At 37.1% G+C, this 17344-nt stretch overlaps 1 protein-coding gene across 2 annotated transcripts in view; it reads left to right on the plus strand.

Moving 5' to 3' along the window:
- TLK1 (tousled like kinase 1) overlaps nucleotides 1–17344 on the plus strand; it is a 68689-nt gene that overhangs the window by 45692 nt on the left and 5653 nt on the right. For both annotated transcript variants that reach the window (XM_066189964.1, XM_066189963.1), the window contains exons 12-18: nucleotides 5702–5768; nucleotides 9372–9469; nucleotides 12586–12667; nucleotides 12919–13010; nucleotides 13097–13186; nucleotides 13807–13976; nucleotides 15248–15383. In XM_066189964.1, the coding sequence (XP_066046061.1) occupies nucleotides 5702–5768; nucleotides 9372–9469; nucleotides 12586–12667; nucleotides 12919–13010; nucleotides 13097–13186; nucleotides 13807–13976; nucleotides 15248–15383 (735 nt within the window). The remainder of the gene's footprint in view (nucleotides 1–5701; nucleotides 5769–9371; nucleotides 9470–12585; nucleotides 12668–12918; nucleotides 13011–13096; nucleotides 13187–13806; nucleotides 13977–15247; nucleotides 15384–17344) is intronic.

Raw genomic sequence — 17344 nt, forward strand, 5'->3', positions numbered from 1 at the left:
CACCAGGAGAACAATCAAAATTGTCTTTTTTGTATCTAATGCTAGCAAAAATGTAAGCAGTTATTAAACCAAAACTCTTTTGCATTTAAGTACCATAGTTTGATTGTTATATAATCTAGATATGAGAATACTTGTCTATATCGTTAGCTTATAAATTTTGTTTCCGATCTTTGAGGAGATCTGTAATGCATCCTGAGATCACAGAATCATTTAGCCACGTGATGCTCTTAGGCCTTTACTCAAAAGGGGTTTTTTGTATTCAGGATTTGTTATAACTTTGTCCTTGTAGTATTATGTATTGACTCCTTTCTGCTTCTCAGTACAGAATTAATTAGTTTGTGTATCTTGGTAAAATGTTAATTATGCGCTTCCATTTTAGAGTAAATTTGTCATGTGTTCTATGTGGTTCTCTCCTATTACATTGCTTATCACTGTTTCTGCGTTACTTCGACAGTAATGATCTTAATTAGTATAGTCAAATGGAAAAGGTTCTCATTATATGAGGCATGAGGAAATGCAGAGGTGCTTGTGATTAATGAACTAAACCAGTAGTGAATTAGTACAGCATACATGCAAGTGATCAAGCAGGTTTATTTTAAGCATACAAATGACTTGCTAGGGGTTGTTACCAACAGATGTCTTTACCACTGCATTGTTTGCTTTAAAAAGTGTCTCCAGCTTCTGGTATTGACAAGACAAAATGATCTATAGCTTTGTAACAATCTTGTATTGAAGTATTGAAGCTTTTCCTACAAACAGGTGTCAGCTATTTCGAAACAGACTGAAGGTGTTGCCTGAGGTGTTCTTAGTAAGGACATTGTTTTAGTTTCGCTGAATATACTGTGGTCTCTGATAGGAATGTAAAAGCAGAATTTTTGCTCTGAAGTTGTTGGTACCAAAGTGGCCGACTTGCCACTGTCTTGTGAGTGAATGGTGTCTTGGTGCTTCAAGTAACATGGAACACATGAGTCTAAACACTCCTGGTTTTCCATCATTCTTCCCTTTTTTGAGGCCTAAGCCAAAACTAAAAAGTAGTTTCTATTTTGAGAGTTCTTTTTTCTACTGAGCAAAGTAATTTTATTACTCTTATGTGAAAGGAATAAATTTAAATGTATTTAAAGAAAAAATATTTATTTGAAGTAGAGGTTGCCTTTTTAGCCCTGGAAAAAAGTCTCTTTGAAAACTCTTTTCCAAATTCTTTGGAAACGTGAGAGAGGATTCTGTAGGATCATAATGCAAGTCCCCACTTTTTGGAAGCAGCTCTTATTTTATGAGACAATTACTTCTAGGAGCAATGTTTTATTTGGTTTAGGTGATGGAATCTTTCCTTTGCAGCTGCAGCCATTTCAGTTGTATTCAGTTCCCTGTCACCTCTTCGAGTGCTTCCCAGTTCCTCCGTGGTAGCCTGTATGCATCCTTGTCCCTGCATGCAGTTTGGACTAGGAGAGCAGAGAGAGCTGGCAGGGTTTGTTACTGTGGCTGAACAAATGCATCATTTAGCCGGAGCATTCTGTTCTGTATGGAACAAATAAAAATATTTTCAGGAACTTGTTCAGGCTGAAGTGCCAACAATGTGTCTGGGCTTTACTGGACAAGTAAAGACAGCTCCTTTCCTGAGGCAGCCTGTTTCTAAGGCAAACATGGAAACAATGGGTGAAAAGACGTCATGAAAGGTTTTGACTTGGTTGAAGTTTGTTCATCCTTGTAGAAATTTGGGGAACTGGAGTGAGAATAAGTTTGGACCAAAAGAGAAGAACTTCAGAAATTGTAGCCAGAAAGCTTGTGTTGGATGTGTATATGGCTGTTTCGGAGCATGGCTGCATTCTGCTGTGCTTATGTATCCAGGATGATTTTCCAGCGGGGCAGAGGTTGGAGGAGAGATGTTTGTAAATGCACATGGCTTGATCATGGTGGAAACCAAGACACACATGGGTAGTTTGAGTTTTTTGTATTGTCTGTACCCACTAGTAAAAGAATTTTGATTGTAGAAGGTTTTTTCTGCACTTGTGAGGAAGAAGTGAAAAGAAGACTGCTTATGTCTACGCTTGTATATTGTGTCAAAACCTGTAAAATTTGATAAGCCTCTGAAAGTCCTATTCTTTCTAATTAAAAAAAAAACAACAACAAAAAACCAAAAACCTTTTATTTGGTGGTGATCAAGCCTTTCAGGTCAGGCAAGCTATCTATACTTTCTTCCAGCAACAAGTAAGAGTGGCACATTGTGGCCCTATATGTCACAGGAGAATTATGCTACATACACAGAATAAATCCAGTGCATTTTGGGGAATTTCAGGAATTTTTATTGCATGTGTTTCAGAGTTTATTTGGCTGCAGACAGTTGAAAAAATGACAGCATTTATTGTGCAGTAATTTTATGCAGAAAAGATCATGGTCAGGACCAGGCTGTTGCCACATTAATTCATGCAACCTGTTCCCAGCTGCCCTTCTTCCCCAGTCCTCCTCAGATTAGCCCCAAGCCTGACTATGCAATAGCCCCATGCCTGAGTGTCTAGCTTTGGACGGCAGCAGCCTTGTTTCTGGTTGATGTTCCTACCCTGTGCTCCTCAACATTTCTCCCTCCACGTCTGATGAAACCTGCATGTCTCAGGTGATAGAGGAGCAACCCCTTCTGGAGGAAACTGTTGTCTTGTACGTCCCGTGGATGGTGCTCTGAGCAACCAGATCTAGTAGGTGGCATCCCTGCCCATGACAGGAGGGTTGGAACTAGGTGATCTTTAACCCTTCCAGGCCAGACATTGTGTGATTCTGTAATTCTGTTTTAAAAGGTGCCTCCAGCATGCCACTGCCCTGCAAAAGGTGTGTTGAGTGGGTGCAGGTAGAAAGTGGTGGGCTGATGGGGAACAGTCTCTAGGCTGGTAGGACTGGATGTTTTCAGACTGTGCAGTGGTCTGGTGGCCTACAGCTGGAAAACAGACACTGTTATTGGCTTACTGCTGTTTGTTGTGTGCTATTTTAATACAAAGTACACTGTATTTTTAGATAAAAACTAATAAACTCAAAAAAAAAAAAGTGTTTCCGAGTATGAGAGGATAAAGTTTTGTTTTTCTGAAGTAATGAACAAAATCCAAAGTGACTATATCTGTGTGCAGCTCTGTTTTATATGCCGTTCGCCAAAATGTGGTGGTCAGTAATGACAGTTTTGGATTGCTGTGAAACATGCTGTGCTTCTAATAGAGTTAGATTTATAAGGAAATAGAAAAATGGAAAACAATCATTTATTGAATTATAGCATAGAAACATGGAAAGAGTGACTTTGAATCTTAATGTTTTCAATATGACGTCCAAGTTGTGCTCTGTGCTAAAGAGAGCTGTTTCAGGACTTTCTAAAGGCAGTACTTGCCAGAGCTGTCTAGGCGCTTTGTAACTCTGTGTGGACACCTCAGGTTTTATAAAAAGGACCAGATTTTCCATATTATGTTAGTTTTTGAGGGGATCTGTGGTTTTAGGGCTCTCAGTGTTCACTGAAAGTTCTAGTAGGTCATGTCATAAACTTGGTATTTTGAGTGTGTTTTACTGGTGGTTCAGCTGTGCAAAGCCACCTAAAATACTCCTCTTCCTGAGAAAGACAAACTTTACTATCTGTCTTTCTGGAAATGCACAGCCTGTAATTTATACTCCAGCAAGAATCTGGAAACAACAATATTCAACCTTGGAAACATTGGCATTGGTCTTTCTTAACTGAGAACTTAATCCACATTAGAGTAGTTTGCTGTTCTAATAGAAGTATTGAAAAAGTGTCAGGGATTTTGTTGTAAGTCGTCTAGCATTGTCTGCATTTCTTTGATAGTGCTAGTAGATGTATTACAGCAGGAATTGGAGCATTTGTTTCTTATGTTTCTTGCTGTTGTTTGGACTGTACAAAATCCAAATGCACTGCCAGCTTTCCTAGCTGTGGACACAGCCCGTTTCACCTTTGCTTTAATGCCACTTCTTTTGAGATGTAGCATACATTGTCTAAACTCAGAGGAGATTCTGCTAGGAAAAGAATATGAATGTTAGGTCCCAAAATCTGGTAGTAAGAGAGCTTTTGCATTTCCTGGAGAGGCAAATTTCCTCCCATTGCCTTCAGAGTGTTTGGGGAATGTCTGTTGATTTTAATACAAGACTGCTCTGAATTCCAATAAGAAGAAAAAGATGCATGGTAACTTTGTGTGGCATGTCTTAAAAGAAATGCTTGCTTCTCAGATTCTGACAGAAAGTGATGATGGGTGCTTTTGTCGCCTGATCTGAGTGTTTTCTATATGTTGCAGACCCAGAAGGCTGATGAAATAACTACAGCCTTGTGAGGCACTTTCCAATTTCTTGAAAATTTAGATGGTGTGGTAAAAAAAAAAACCCTCAGTCATTTCAGCAAGATTTGGTTGAATCAGTTTTCTGTCCTAGTCAAATCAGAAAATGGGCGACGAAATTCATTCAGGAATGGAAAGGGCTCTATGGAAGCTTCAGAACCACCAGATTTTACCTAAAAAAGATGCACTCCTTTATCAACAACTTTTGAGATGCCATACAGGTGTTGGAATTCTGAAAACTGGGGTGAACTTGAAGTTTAAAAGGGAGGAAGAAGTCTTATAGTCTATTATAGATTTCTGCAAATTTTGTTGAAGTTGGTTGGCATTTGCTGTAAGAAAAACCTGAATTAGTGTCCCTCATCTCTGGGAAAACTACTGGTGATTCTCTAGACATTCTAGTCCTCAGACAGCTTGTATAGCCTTTTAACCACCTTGGGTAATGATCTTCCCATCTGATAGCTGAACCCACAGAAATATGGCCTTTGTGAGAACATACTACACTATGAGTTTTAGCTTTATGTCATGCAAGAAGTATTAGGTCTAGGCAAAACAATAAAAAATGTAATTTTAATTTCTTTTATAGGGATTTGTGTGAACACTTTCAAGGAGACCATACCTCTTTGTCCTTCCCCGTCCCCTGTTTCTCTTCCTCATTTGTGCATGGTTTCTTAGCTGGAACTTAAGTCTCTTGTGTTTATTTTTTGGGTGGTTTGTCTTTTTTGTTCATCAGATGGATACTGCATACGGTCAGTTCACAGGTTTCTTAGTTACTAATCTGTGCAAACAGTCCAGATTCTCTGCGTGATAGCTGATTTTGTCTGAGCTAGTCTATAGACAGTGAGGGACCACTGAATTATTTGTAGCCAGAAATTGCTGAGAAAAGGAAGATGCAAAGAGAACAAGCAAGAGAATCACGTGTGAATTCAAAGCTGAATTTGTGGTTTCATGCAAAATGGAGTGCTAATGAACTTGAAATGTATGGTTTTGCACTACCATCTGTAGATCACAGCTCAGAAATCCGGTGTTATCCTTCTTGTCTAATTTCTGCATGCATTAGAGTTGAGGACCCAGCAGTGGAGTAGCATCATCTAAAATCTGGGATGGTGATATGATTCAAGATGCACCTAGGTAATGAACAGGTTCTCTGGAAGAATTGAAATGGTTCCGTGGGAGAGGCAGTTAATATTGCAGAATGCCAAAAACAGGCATTCCGTAAGTATATTTTGACCCTGGAATGACAATTCTGAGATGTTCAACTGGTTCAAAAATGTGCTTCTAGTACTTCTAGTGGCAATAAATTACGAGAGGCTGGATAGTTTTTAAGTAAAAATGCTATTGTTTTGCTTGCCACAATATAAAAGCTATAATTACATGATTCTTTCATTTTTCAGTTTGACTCTAGCAGAGTACCATGAACAGGAAGAAATTTTCAAGCTTCGATTAGGACATCTCAAAAAGGTATGTTTTTTTAATCACAACCAAACCCATAAAAATTAGTACTATCAAAATGAAGAGATAAGTTGCTGGGAGTTGTCTGATTAGAAAACCTAATACTAAAATTGCTGTACTACTTTATGCCTAATGGTGACCTTCCTTTTGTTTCTGTTTGTGCAACTTTTCATAAACACTGGGATTACAGGGGAGCAATAATGAGTCCATCCAGTGTAACACTGTACTGGTTCCTTAAATCCTTCTAAGAGTGCTAAGAGTGATGATTTCACCAATCCCACTCTTCCCCTTCCACTTTCTGAGCTCTTGTTTCAGAGCTCAGTGAGCCAGCCCAGTTTGGTATATGGGCTTTTTATTTTTGTTTTTTGGCCTTTAAAGAGGCCAAATTCACAAGCATTGTACTTCTGAATCAATGTAACATTTTCATCATCTGCAGTATTCATTTCAGTTGTTAACAGTTGCCATATTACTTATCACAAGACAATGTAATTTTCCTACTTTTATGGAAAATCTGTTCTCTATGTCTTATATTATTTTTGCAGTCAGATATTTTACTCTAGTCTTTGACTTTTGAAAAAACCTTTTTCTTGAACCCCATCATTCTAATAAATCTGTGTAGTGAGATAATTATTATATGAAGAAACTATTGCTTATTCAAGCAAAGATTTTGAGGAATGGCCTGTAAAATGGAATGGCAGTTGATGCAGATAGAAATACCTCAACAAGAGTGAAAGAAAAGGACTCACATGTGCTGAATAGTAGTTCCCGAGTTGTTGAGTCAAAACAGGTTGTAGTGTTTTTCCCCCTGAAACATTGCAAGAGTGTGTTTCAGGCCTGTTCTCTTCAAATGTACAAGCCACCTGTTATAAATTCTACTATAATAAACTGAACCGGGCCCCTTGAGAAAGCTGCAGCTGTTTCTAAAGAATATGACAGGAAAGTACTTGAATGTGTAGTAGGAAATCTGCATATAATTTGCTGGCACTAGTGAAGTAGACTGCCCACATTGTTCTTCATTGTTAATCATTTAGAAGCTCCAGCTTCACATGAAATTCTGTTAGGAAATTCTGTATGTTTTTTTTCCATGCTTTAACTTTATGGAAGTCTAATGGGAATTTCAAATGATAGATGAAATAAGCAGTTACAGGGTTATTTAATACCAGAATTTCGGTTTCACTTTGGGCATCAATGCTGGAGTACTTTGCAAAGGATGGAAATTCCTTGACTAAATGCCAGGGGAAACAAATGTTTTTCTTAGCAAATCATACTTGAGTGTATCTGTAGAAAATAAGAAAAATACATTCTTACATTATATTTCTTACACGTGATACAGATTTTGTCATTAACTAAGAAAACCAGTTTTGTTACCTTCATTTTACATGGCTGTATTTTTTCCCTGTGCTTCTTTGCCATTTATTTTTTTTCCCCTTCATTCCTTCAGCATATGCTGTTTTGCTGACTGCACCTCTTCCTTTTCACTCTTGAGATGCTTTCCTGGTGCTCTTATTTTTGGTGCCCTGTACATGCTGCCACCACCAGTTTTATTTTCCTACTGCTACCCAGGAAATTCTTTTCCAGCTAGTTGCTTTGGTCCTGGAGAGAGGCTCTTGTTTTCTCACTCCCTTTTATGTAGCAGTGACCTGAGGCAGCTAAGCTGGTTCATTCTTGCTTAAAGGTATTCACAGCCCGAGTGTCCTAAATAACAGCTGGAAACAATGCAACCAGCCAGTTCTCTTTCGACTAACATTGGCCTATGAACCACATTTTGAGAACCACTGAATTGCATAATATATGAACAAAAAGGTCCAAAAGAGGCATAACTGATGAATTTTTTTTTTGTTAGCCTTTGGGGGGAACATAGACAATTGTGTGTATAAGTGTGTGGCCTTTTGTGAGGGGAGAAGGACCAAAATTCTTTATAAAGGGCTACTGGGTTATGAGGAACTGCCTATCATTTCAGGGTGTTTAACAGAGAACTGCAGGGATGTGTCTAAATATAGAAAAAGAGAGCTTAACATTATATCAACAGGAAAACACCGAACTCTTGACATTGTATCTTAGGAAAAATAAATGGTCCACCCAGATCTGCTGGCAGATTAGTGCTACTTAGTCCAGCTTTTAAATTATTAGGAATTTGATTTTCATTTCCTCCATGGAGGTTCATTTCATGTCTTGTTTTGGGATGAGAAGTTTTTTCCATCATTTATAGGGATGGTTTCAGGATATCCACTGAAATCATCTAGTCCAGACTCTGCAATTCATTGGTTATGTGGTCATTTCGTAGGAGTTTTAGATCATACAAATAGAGTTATTGCTTCAGGCCAGGTGTTTATCAAAATGCTATATCATTATGGCATCTTCTCTCTGCCTTGCTGACTTTCACCTCCATCCCCTTGTGCCGTGGCTTGTTGCCCTGTTGCTTTTACCAGCACCACCAGTTTGTACAGAGAACAGATTGGACTGGAGAAGTGATCTAGATTCTTTCAAAAAACAAATATATATATTTTTTTTGTGATGCTAGTTCCTTCTTTTCTTTTCTTTCTTCTGTTTTTATTTTCTCTTTAAGTAAAGATTGATTAGTATTCTAGTTTGATATACCATGTGGCTGTGCAAAAGGCTGTGCCAAAATAACAAGAGGTGATGATGGGTGCTGCTACTAAAAAAAATGTATCAGATGCCAGGCCTTTTTCCTTTTCAGCTAAAATAATTCCATAATTATGAGCTTTCTGATATGGACTAGTTTTGTCTCCCCTTTCTTCAAATTTTAAGTTCTAGAGGCACTAACTGTGAAATCAATATAATCCTGTCTTGCAATATCTTTCCATGACTATGTTTCTCAGTCTGAGTACAAACACATAGGTTTCCACAAATTAGGCATCATGAAATCTTTATGATTTTAGAGGACCTGAATAAATGATTATTTCATTGTTTCCTAATGTATAGCATAAAGACGAGATAAAATTAAGTGCTGAAATTAGTTAAGGAATGTTCTCCTACCTGACGTACTTCTTTTGAAGTTGTGCTTAAAATCTTATGCAATACACATTCTTCATTTGTAATTTTAATAAGATACAAATGGAAAAATCTTTTCAATTTTGATTGGTTTTGGTGTCTTGAATCAGCACCTTAAGGATGTTTCTGCTGTAATGATGTGCTCTTTTATTCTTTACTTGATTTGCACTTCAGCCTTAAAATATTTTACATGTCTTTTCTTACTCTGTCGGTTTGTACAGAATCTATAATTGCCCATATCTCAGTTTTTTTCTTTTTTTGTACATCAATTTCAGACCGCTTCCCAGATAATTTATCTCCTTGGCTGTGGTACAAAACCCAGCTGCCTCTCATTTCAAATAGCATCCCTACAGTGCAGAACAAAACCATGAACATCCCATTACCTGTGGGTTCATGAACAGAAAAATTTCTTGCAACAGGCTTTTGCCTTATCTTTCTGAAGTTTTCTGCCTTTAAGAGAAAAGCAATGCTTTCTTCTAGTTCAGCAGGGTTTTGTAATGTAATGTTCCTCCATCACCACTAGTATTGATGCAGGGGTAAAAATACCCTTTTCAAATGGGAAGTAAATGAGCTTTTATATTTCCTTCTTTTCATTTGTAGGAGGAAGCTGAAATACAAGCAGAACTTGAACGTTTGGAAAGAGTTAGGAATCTTCACATAAGAGAACTGAAAAGAATAAATAATGAGGATAATTCACAGTAAGAGTCTTTACTGTCTTAATTTTGCATGTCTGTTTTTAAAGTAATTCTCTAATATCACATTTTACCTATAGAAGAGACTTGTTCATAATTTCATTTTGGTTTTCTGTGTTTATATATGTATTTTAAGCACCAATTTATTTAAGGTAACTAAAATTTCTTACAATTTGGTAAATTTATTAATGTTTTTGTTGAAAATGCAAGAAATAACATACCTACACAGTTTATAGTGAAGAGCTGAAACTTGCTAGGCCATATTACCAAGCTAAAAAAACCACTTGCGAGATAACTTAATGCAGTTCACTTAGTTGATATTAATGCAAGAAGATGGCAGGGAGGTTTTGATACACCAGCAGCAATTTTGTGTTGCACTTTAAGTTAGTTTTGTGTTCATGGCACTGCGATTTCATTCCTACTAGGTATAGGTAACTAGCAGGAGAAGCAATATTATGTTGTTACTTTGTATTTCACCTTGAATGACAGCGTATCACTGTGTTAAATTGCTACATAGTATGAACTCTTACTGGGTAGTTTTGAAAGTAATAATTACATAACTTAAAGAATTAAGTGTGTTTTCCATATTGACAAATACAGACACTACAGTTTCACCAACACTTTCAGCTGGCACTGTTGCTTGAAAGGAACTGGTTCTGCCTCTCCCTGGCTACTTAACCCTGTTTTCTTTCACATGCTTGCAGTGGCAGTTCTTTACTGAATCCATGCTGGAAATCGATCCAAAATAAAACCAGCTCCTGTGGTTTATTTTTCTGGATTAATTTTAATCTAGAATCAATTTCCTGGTCTAGTTCTTTGCCCAGTTGCAAAAATATTTACGCTGCCATGAGGAGAGAGGGCATTGCAAGGGTGGAATGAGCCACAGGGAAGGACATGATGGGACTCGACTTCTCAGTTTCTGCTCTAGGAAATGTTTATGAAACAGTAGCCTTAAGCCTTCAGGATTTTATTTTTTACTTTATAGACATAATAGAATTATGCACACACTAAGGCTTTTAAATATTAAAAGAAAAAGATATGAAATGGTGCCTAACTGTTCTGATGGTACCTTCCATGGAGTAATACAGAATTTTTTTTTCTACCATGTGACTTTAGTGCTAATTGATAGCTAAATTGTTTTATGCTTTGGGTATGAAGAATAATGGGTGTTGATACTTACATACTGATGGCAGAGTATTTTCTTTTAAAAATATATAATTTATTTTAAAATAAAAATATGCAACATTATTTTGAAATAAATGTCCTACAACAAATAAACGAAGCAGGCAACCTTTTTAAATCTTCAGTGTTTGCACTAGAACAGGTTTAGGGTTTTTTTTTTTAAAAAGGATCCTTCAACAACACAGAATAAATGGCACAGAAAAATGACAGGCTTGGACTATGAAAATACTGCATATATGGGACAAAGAATGTCCAAATTACAGTCACAGTTGAAAACAGTTACAGGGCATGGACAAGCAGAATAGTGCAGCTTCACTACTCATCGTCTGTAGTCAATGCTAACACATTTTATGGTACAAAATGAAAAGCTTCAAACTGTGTCCATGTTTTTGTGGGAATTTAAGCAGGTATTTACGAAACGGCCAAGCCACAGCTTATAGTCATCATGTAGAAGAGAGAAGCAACAGAGAAATAATTTATGTCTTGTAGCCCCTGCTGTCTTTCCTAACGTGTCTTTGGTGATGTGGCTGTTTGGTAAGGGAGACAGTTCTCAGCCAAAGCAGCTGCTGGGTTCTGGCTCAGATCTGTTGGGATTTCTGTTTCCAGCTGTGGTGTAAAGCTAAGCCTGTTTTCTTGTTCTAGCAACAAGTCCATCTACCCATGGTAAACTTGTATGTCTACAACGGCACTGGAATAATGGGATAAGTTAAGAGTGTGGGTTAGGGCTTCCCTGTCTGGCTTCGGAGCCCACGTGAGGTTGGGGTGCAGGTTCTGGGCTGTGGAGAGCCACACAGAGGAGCAAAGGCAGTGGGGAGAGGGAAGGTGGCAAGAGTCACGAGATTGGCCTACTGGAGGTACACATGTAATAGAAAGACAATTTAAAAAGAATTGGGCTACTGGTCACGTGACGTCAAGTGCCTAATAATGCTGCTTCTAAATTAGTTTTTCTTATACACTGAATACATTAATTACTGTTTATGGTTTCTTTAGAAGAATATTTAGCACTGAAATATGTATCTTTATAGTGAATGAAAAAGAAAGTTTTGTTTCTAAAAGGGGCACGGTAGGCAAGAATATGCATCTTCTCTCAAATATTTGACTACTTATGACCATACTTACAAAACTGTAGAGAGTATGGAAGGATGGGATGAGCTATTGGCACACTGGCCCTAAACTCTCCTTTAAAGTTTTCTGTGGAGTATTACTAGCAGCTTGCCTTTGATTCTTGCCTTGTCTCATTGTTGTACTAAGAATGTGATGAATATTCAGATCCTTCCCTCTGACTGGATGGAAGAATGTATTTTGTCTTCTGTGTATTTTAAGAGAGGGAGTATGGTCCTTTTTCTTGGTCCGGCAGCATCATTTTGTATTTCAAAGAAATGTTTTCATTTTGCTTTCGCTTAGAGTGTGAGCAGATAGTTCTTCCTTGTGCTTTCTCCATGTTGCTGTTTCTGATTTGTTTTAGCTTCTTAGTGTTATGTAATTTTTTTTTTTTTTTTAAGAGGCAGTAATATACAACATATCTGGTCATGTTTTGTGTGAAATTGGAAGAATGTCCTTGTTGTCTGTTCCAGAAAGTTGAAGTGTTGAGTCTTCTCTAAGATTTGGCACAACAAAGAGAGATCCATGTATCACATGTTTAAATTTAAGCAGGCTTTTCTTATCCTCAAAAAAAATAGAGAAAAATAACAAAATGCTTGGCAGGATTGGCTGTTTTGATGACAGTGTTGTGATAGTATGTGTAAACTAAATAGTCAAAGGGTACTGAAATTGGTCATGTTGTACAGTCATGTCATAAGGTTTCTTGTGGTGTGATGTTGCTCAGCATATTATATGTTGTTTCTAAAAAGAAAACTGTATTTGATGAGTAATATTAAGAAATTTACATTTTAGATGCTACTTGTCTACCTTAAACAGAATAATACTATTTTTTTTTCAAGATTTAAAGATCACCCCACATTGAATGAACGGTATTTGTTACTCCATTTACTTGGCCGAGGTGGCTTCAGTGAAGTATACAAGGTAGAGTTTGTTGAGTCTGATAAATCTGATTTTTGAGCCATGTACATTAAATTTGGGGGGGGGGACAAAAGGGGATCTAATTGAGTAGAAGGATTGTAATGGGTTGACCAGACTTTGCTTAACCTGTGGAGGGGAGGTAGCATTGTCAGTAGACTTGTGAATTATGTGCCAGCATTTTTCCTCACTTTATTGGGTGTTATTTTTATCACCTTTGGTTATAACTTTGCTATATTCATGCATTTCTTTTTTAGGCTTTTGATCTTTATGAACAAAGATATGCTGCTGTGAAGATTCACCAGCTTAACAAAAGCTGGAGGGATGAAAAGAAAGAAAACTACCACAAGTAAATATTAATTACTTACGCTTCATATGTTAAGCTTAATAGCATTTCATTGATTGTAGAAGGTTAATGTATCCATCTTCTTTTAGACATGCCTGCAGAGAGTATAGAATACACAAAGAACTGGATCACCCCCGAATAGTTAAACTGTATGACTACTTCTCCCTGGATACAGATACGTAAGTAGAACTTGGCAAGGATTTTAGTGCTGTTTATTAGATAAACAGAAATGAGGAGTATTTGATCAAAAATAACTTATGTTCTTGCTTTCAGCCAAAACGTTTTGAAAACCCCACACTAGTTGCAGAATTTTGTCTGCTAAATATTACAGGCCTTCTATAAGGTGGTGAAGAGAGTGTTTTGCAACACTTGAGTGGCGTCGAAAGGCTGCCATACCTTAGACAATTTTCCAAGACTAAAGGACATCAGGAGTATTACTAGCCTAGGTGTAGCCCCTGGTGACTGGGCTGCACCTCACTGCATGAAATTGTCACATCTTAAGGGGTAGTTAAGATACTTTGATTTTGAGAAATGTGTCTACTATAAATAAAGAGGCTTTTCTTAATTTCTCATCCATATGGATGCATCCTCTCTTTTAATGAGTATGAATGTTCTGATTTGCATCAGTTTTCACAAGCTAATAGTTACACCATGTGTTCTATGAACAATTTCATTCATATATTTTAATATTCAGGCAGCCATTCTTAAACTTGTCAGAGTGAAACTAGGTTGTCATGTCTGTTTCTGATTGTGCTGTATGATACATTCTTTCATTTTGTCTCTCTAAATTCTACCCTAGGTTTTGCACGGTTTTAGAATACTGTGAAGGCAATGACTTGGATTTCTATCTCAAGCAACATAAATTGATGTCAGAGAAAGAAGCTAGGTCCATTGTAATGCAAATAGTAAATGCACTACGGTATCTCAATGAGATCAAGCCCCCTATTATACACTATGATCTTAAACCAGGTAAGTGAAAAACGTTATGATTGAAAATGTAATTCATTTTGTATCCTTTATTTTGTTTGTAATTCATGCCTGAAGATGCCAGAGTTATCTCCTGTGTGTCAGGGTTATTGTAAACAACTGGGAAAAGTATGTACTTAAGAATTTCATTGCCAGAATAATCTGCCTTTTCTGTGGAAAATGTTTGTTACGACTTTTCTACTTTGCATTATTTTGATTTGAATTTGTAGGAAAAAATCATATAGCTAATAGCTACATGCACTGGTAGTTAGCAGTATTAACAGATAAGATCATTAGGAGGCTCAATCCTGTCTGGTAGTTGTGGAATGCTGATGTGTAAATTATTTTTCCCATATGTTTTTTTAAACCTGTAAATATGTAATCAATCACTTTCAGCATCCTAGTATAAACACTCCAAAACAGGACTTTACAGGGAGTTTTCTTTACAATGAATAGTAAATATTTTTATAAACAATATTTGTCTTGATTCCATGGCCTTTGTTTTACCATCTTGCATGAATGATGCTTATATTTTTCATATGCTTTAATCTGCTACACTTCCGAGTGTGGAGTTTATAAAGTAATTCTTAGTGCCTGGCTGTTTGCTTTCTCTTCTGTAATAAACTGTTCACACAGGTTTCTCTTGTCTTATGAAATTGTACAGAATGTATTCTTAGTCTCATTAGTTTTTATTCTCAGAGGAACTTCATCAAATAATTTTTATATCGAGAAATTATGGTATGACTTTAACACATGGAGTAAGATTTGTAGGATTGCAGCAATTTCTTGGCACAATTTTGTGGCATATGCAAACCCTGAAAACTGTAATGTAGGGCTCATTCTGGCAGAAAAATAATGAAACCTATTTTTAACTAGTGTGCTGCTGCATTCTGATGTTTCCTCACTCATTTTGGTGTTTCTTGCTGACCAGCCAGCTCCCAGCTGAGGAGCCATTTCAGATCATGATGGTTAACCTAGAGAGTTGCTGAAACTGCTCAGCAACTTGTCATAGTCAAGTTTCTCTAGACTTGAGGATGTAAAATTATGTAAATGTATCTCAGTTGATTCAAGCATGGTGCAAATAAGAGCAAGGCTGTGGGTTTGGTCATGGGTCCCTTTTAACCCAGACTGTTTTATGGTTCTGAGTCTTTGTTTCTGTAAAATTGTCACTTATCCTCATGAATTTAGATTCCTGAGAATTGAACCTGGTTTTGAAAGAAAAGCATTCTGTTAGCTTTTTTGAAGTAATTTTCCTTTTTCTTTTCCCTGAATAGGTAATATCCTTCTTGTAGATGGAACAGCATGTGGAGAAATAAAAATTACAGATTTTGGACTGTCCAAAATAATGGATGATGATAGCTATGGGGTGGATGGAATGGATTTAACTTCACAGGGAGCAGGAACTTACTGGTAAGGCATGGTTTGATTTTGCTGTTTAGGCTTTGGATCATTGTTCAGATTTTATAAATGCTGTCTTATAAAGCCAATTTGGAGAGACAGCTAGGACTAAAAATATTCACATGGATGACAAACAAAGGTTTTTGTGCAGTACTATGATGTAGATATTTCCAAATGTTAGAAGAAGAACGTAACAAGAAAAATAAGATTGCGTGTGTGTTATTTATTTATAAATATGTATATATAAATAAATGTGGAAATGATCACTGCGGTTTAGAAACATGGTTTCCTCTGAAGAAGCAGGTATTTAATCTTTGGCTGTTGGTGGTTGAAGACATTTGACAGAGCGATGATGATTAAGTGTGCGTACTTAGTACTTGGAAATTGTAGGACAGGGATTACCAACAGGTAACGTCCTTAGGACAAAAGAGTATTCAGTCTTCCTTCCTAAAGATTAACGACAGCTCAGCAGCTGTGATTTATTTTTTGTGTGCTTGCGTGCTTATCCAAAACACTGGAGTTTTAGAGCTGCCAAAGCATAGGAATGACAATAAGCATTTCATTGCTTACAGAAAATCTGTTTTTAGAATTTAGGCTCTAAAGATGCAGATTCTTCATGGCGCAGTAGCTCTTTGAGCCTGGGTATGTGCTGGCTGTGTCAGTGTGGGTGGGTTACCAATCCTGTACTGGCCAGGTAGTTACAAGTCATTTGCTCTACAGAGAAGCCAGTGTCATTCCCATTTGCTTTGCACCTCTTCCCATATTCAGGAGTTGTATGTAATAGCGTTTTTGCCTTTTCCTTCAGAGTTTTTAGAAAAGGAAAAACATACTCTTCCACAAATGCCACTGTGCACATGCTGTGAAAAACTGATTACTCAAGTTGACGCATTTTAGAAGTGTTAGGCTTTTGCTACTCTTTTTAATGCTTTACCTATTTAAACACCAGTTTAGATGTTCTATTTTAGGAATATATATCAGAAAAAAATTGGCTTTTGTATTTCATTTAGGATGCTTCAGGCACTAGCGGCACTGCAAACTTAAAAGTAAAAAAAAGATCTGTAATCATTATAGATTCATGTTGAATCTCTGCATTTCTAATTCATGCTTTCTCTGAGCCCAAAAATCTTCATTAGGGAGGGAAATACTTAGAGTGAGTTTGAGGATGGGAATGAGTCTGTTCAGACTACATTGCACTAGCTGTAAGCAGCATAGCCCTGGAAGGGATTTCCTCAGTCACTGGGTCCACTTACCTGCCTTCCCAGGCAGTTAGGTTACATAGTCTCTTTGGTAAACTTCTAGATATTTTTATTAAATTTAGTTAGTGTTTTGGCCCCAGTAGTCTGATTTGAAGTGTCTTCTGTAACCTCAGTTCTCTGATCATTAGAAATCCAATCCTCTACTTTACAGACTGCATATTTGTGGCCAGTTTATACTTGTTTGTTCCTCTGCTAACATTGTCCTCCCTCAAGCAGGTTGTGGCCCCTTCCCAGTACTTGCTCCTTGGTGTTTTTGTAGCCTTCACGGTTTTTTTCCCCCCTGAACTGTAGACTATCCATTCTTCAGATCATTTTAGTAACCTTCTTTGCATTTGTATCAGTTTAAGATCACTTGTCTTGATTGCTGTAATCAGAATCGTAGACAAGTACTCCAGAAGAGAGTTTGTGATACTGTTTAAAATGGTTGCATTTTCATCTCATCTTTCTGCCTATTTCCATTTCTACAAATATTTCTTCAGTTTCTATTTAAGTCTTATATGTTGTTGACAAAAGAGTGCCTGTTCTGTAGTTGCCCGAATAGTTTTTTTGCCTTTTTCGATTTTAAATGTTACAGTCAATAATACTTGACTGCGCCTAATACCTTGGGAAGGTTTTGTTTGCCATGTAAAGGAAGTTTCATTTCATCAGTTACTCTGTAATTCAGGAATGGCATGGGAACTTCCTCAACTTCCATTAACTAAAGTTTTCTTTCTGCAG

Source organism: Chamaea fasciata, unplaced genomic scaffold (genome assembly GCF_029207755.1).
Source record: "Chamaea fasciata isolate MVZ Bird 193981 ecotype frontalis unplaced genomic scaffold, bChaFas1.0.hap1 SCAF_8, whole genome shotgun sequence".
Taxonomy (NCBI): domain Eukaryota; kingdom Metazoa; phylum Chordata; class Aves; order Passeriformes; family Sylviidae; genus Chamaea; species Chamaea fasciata.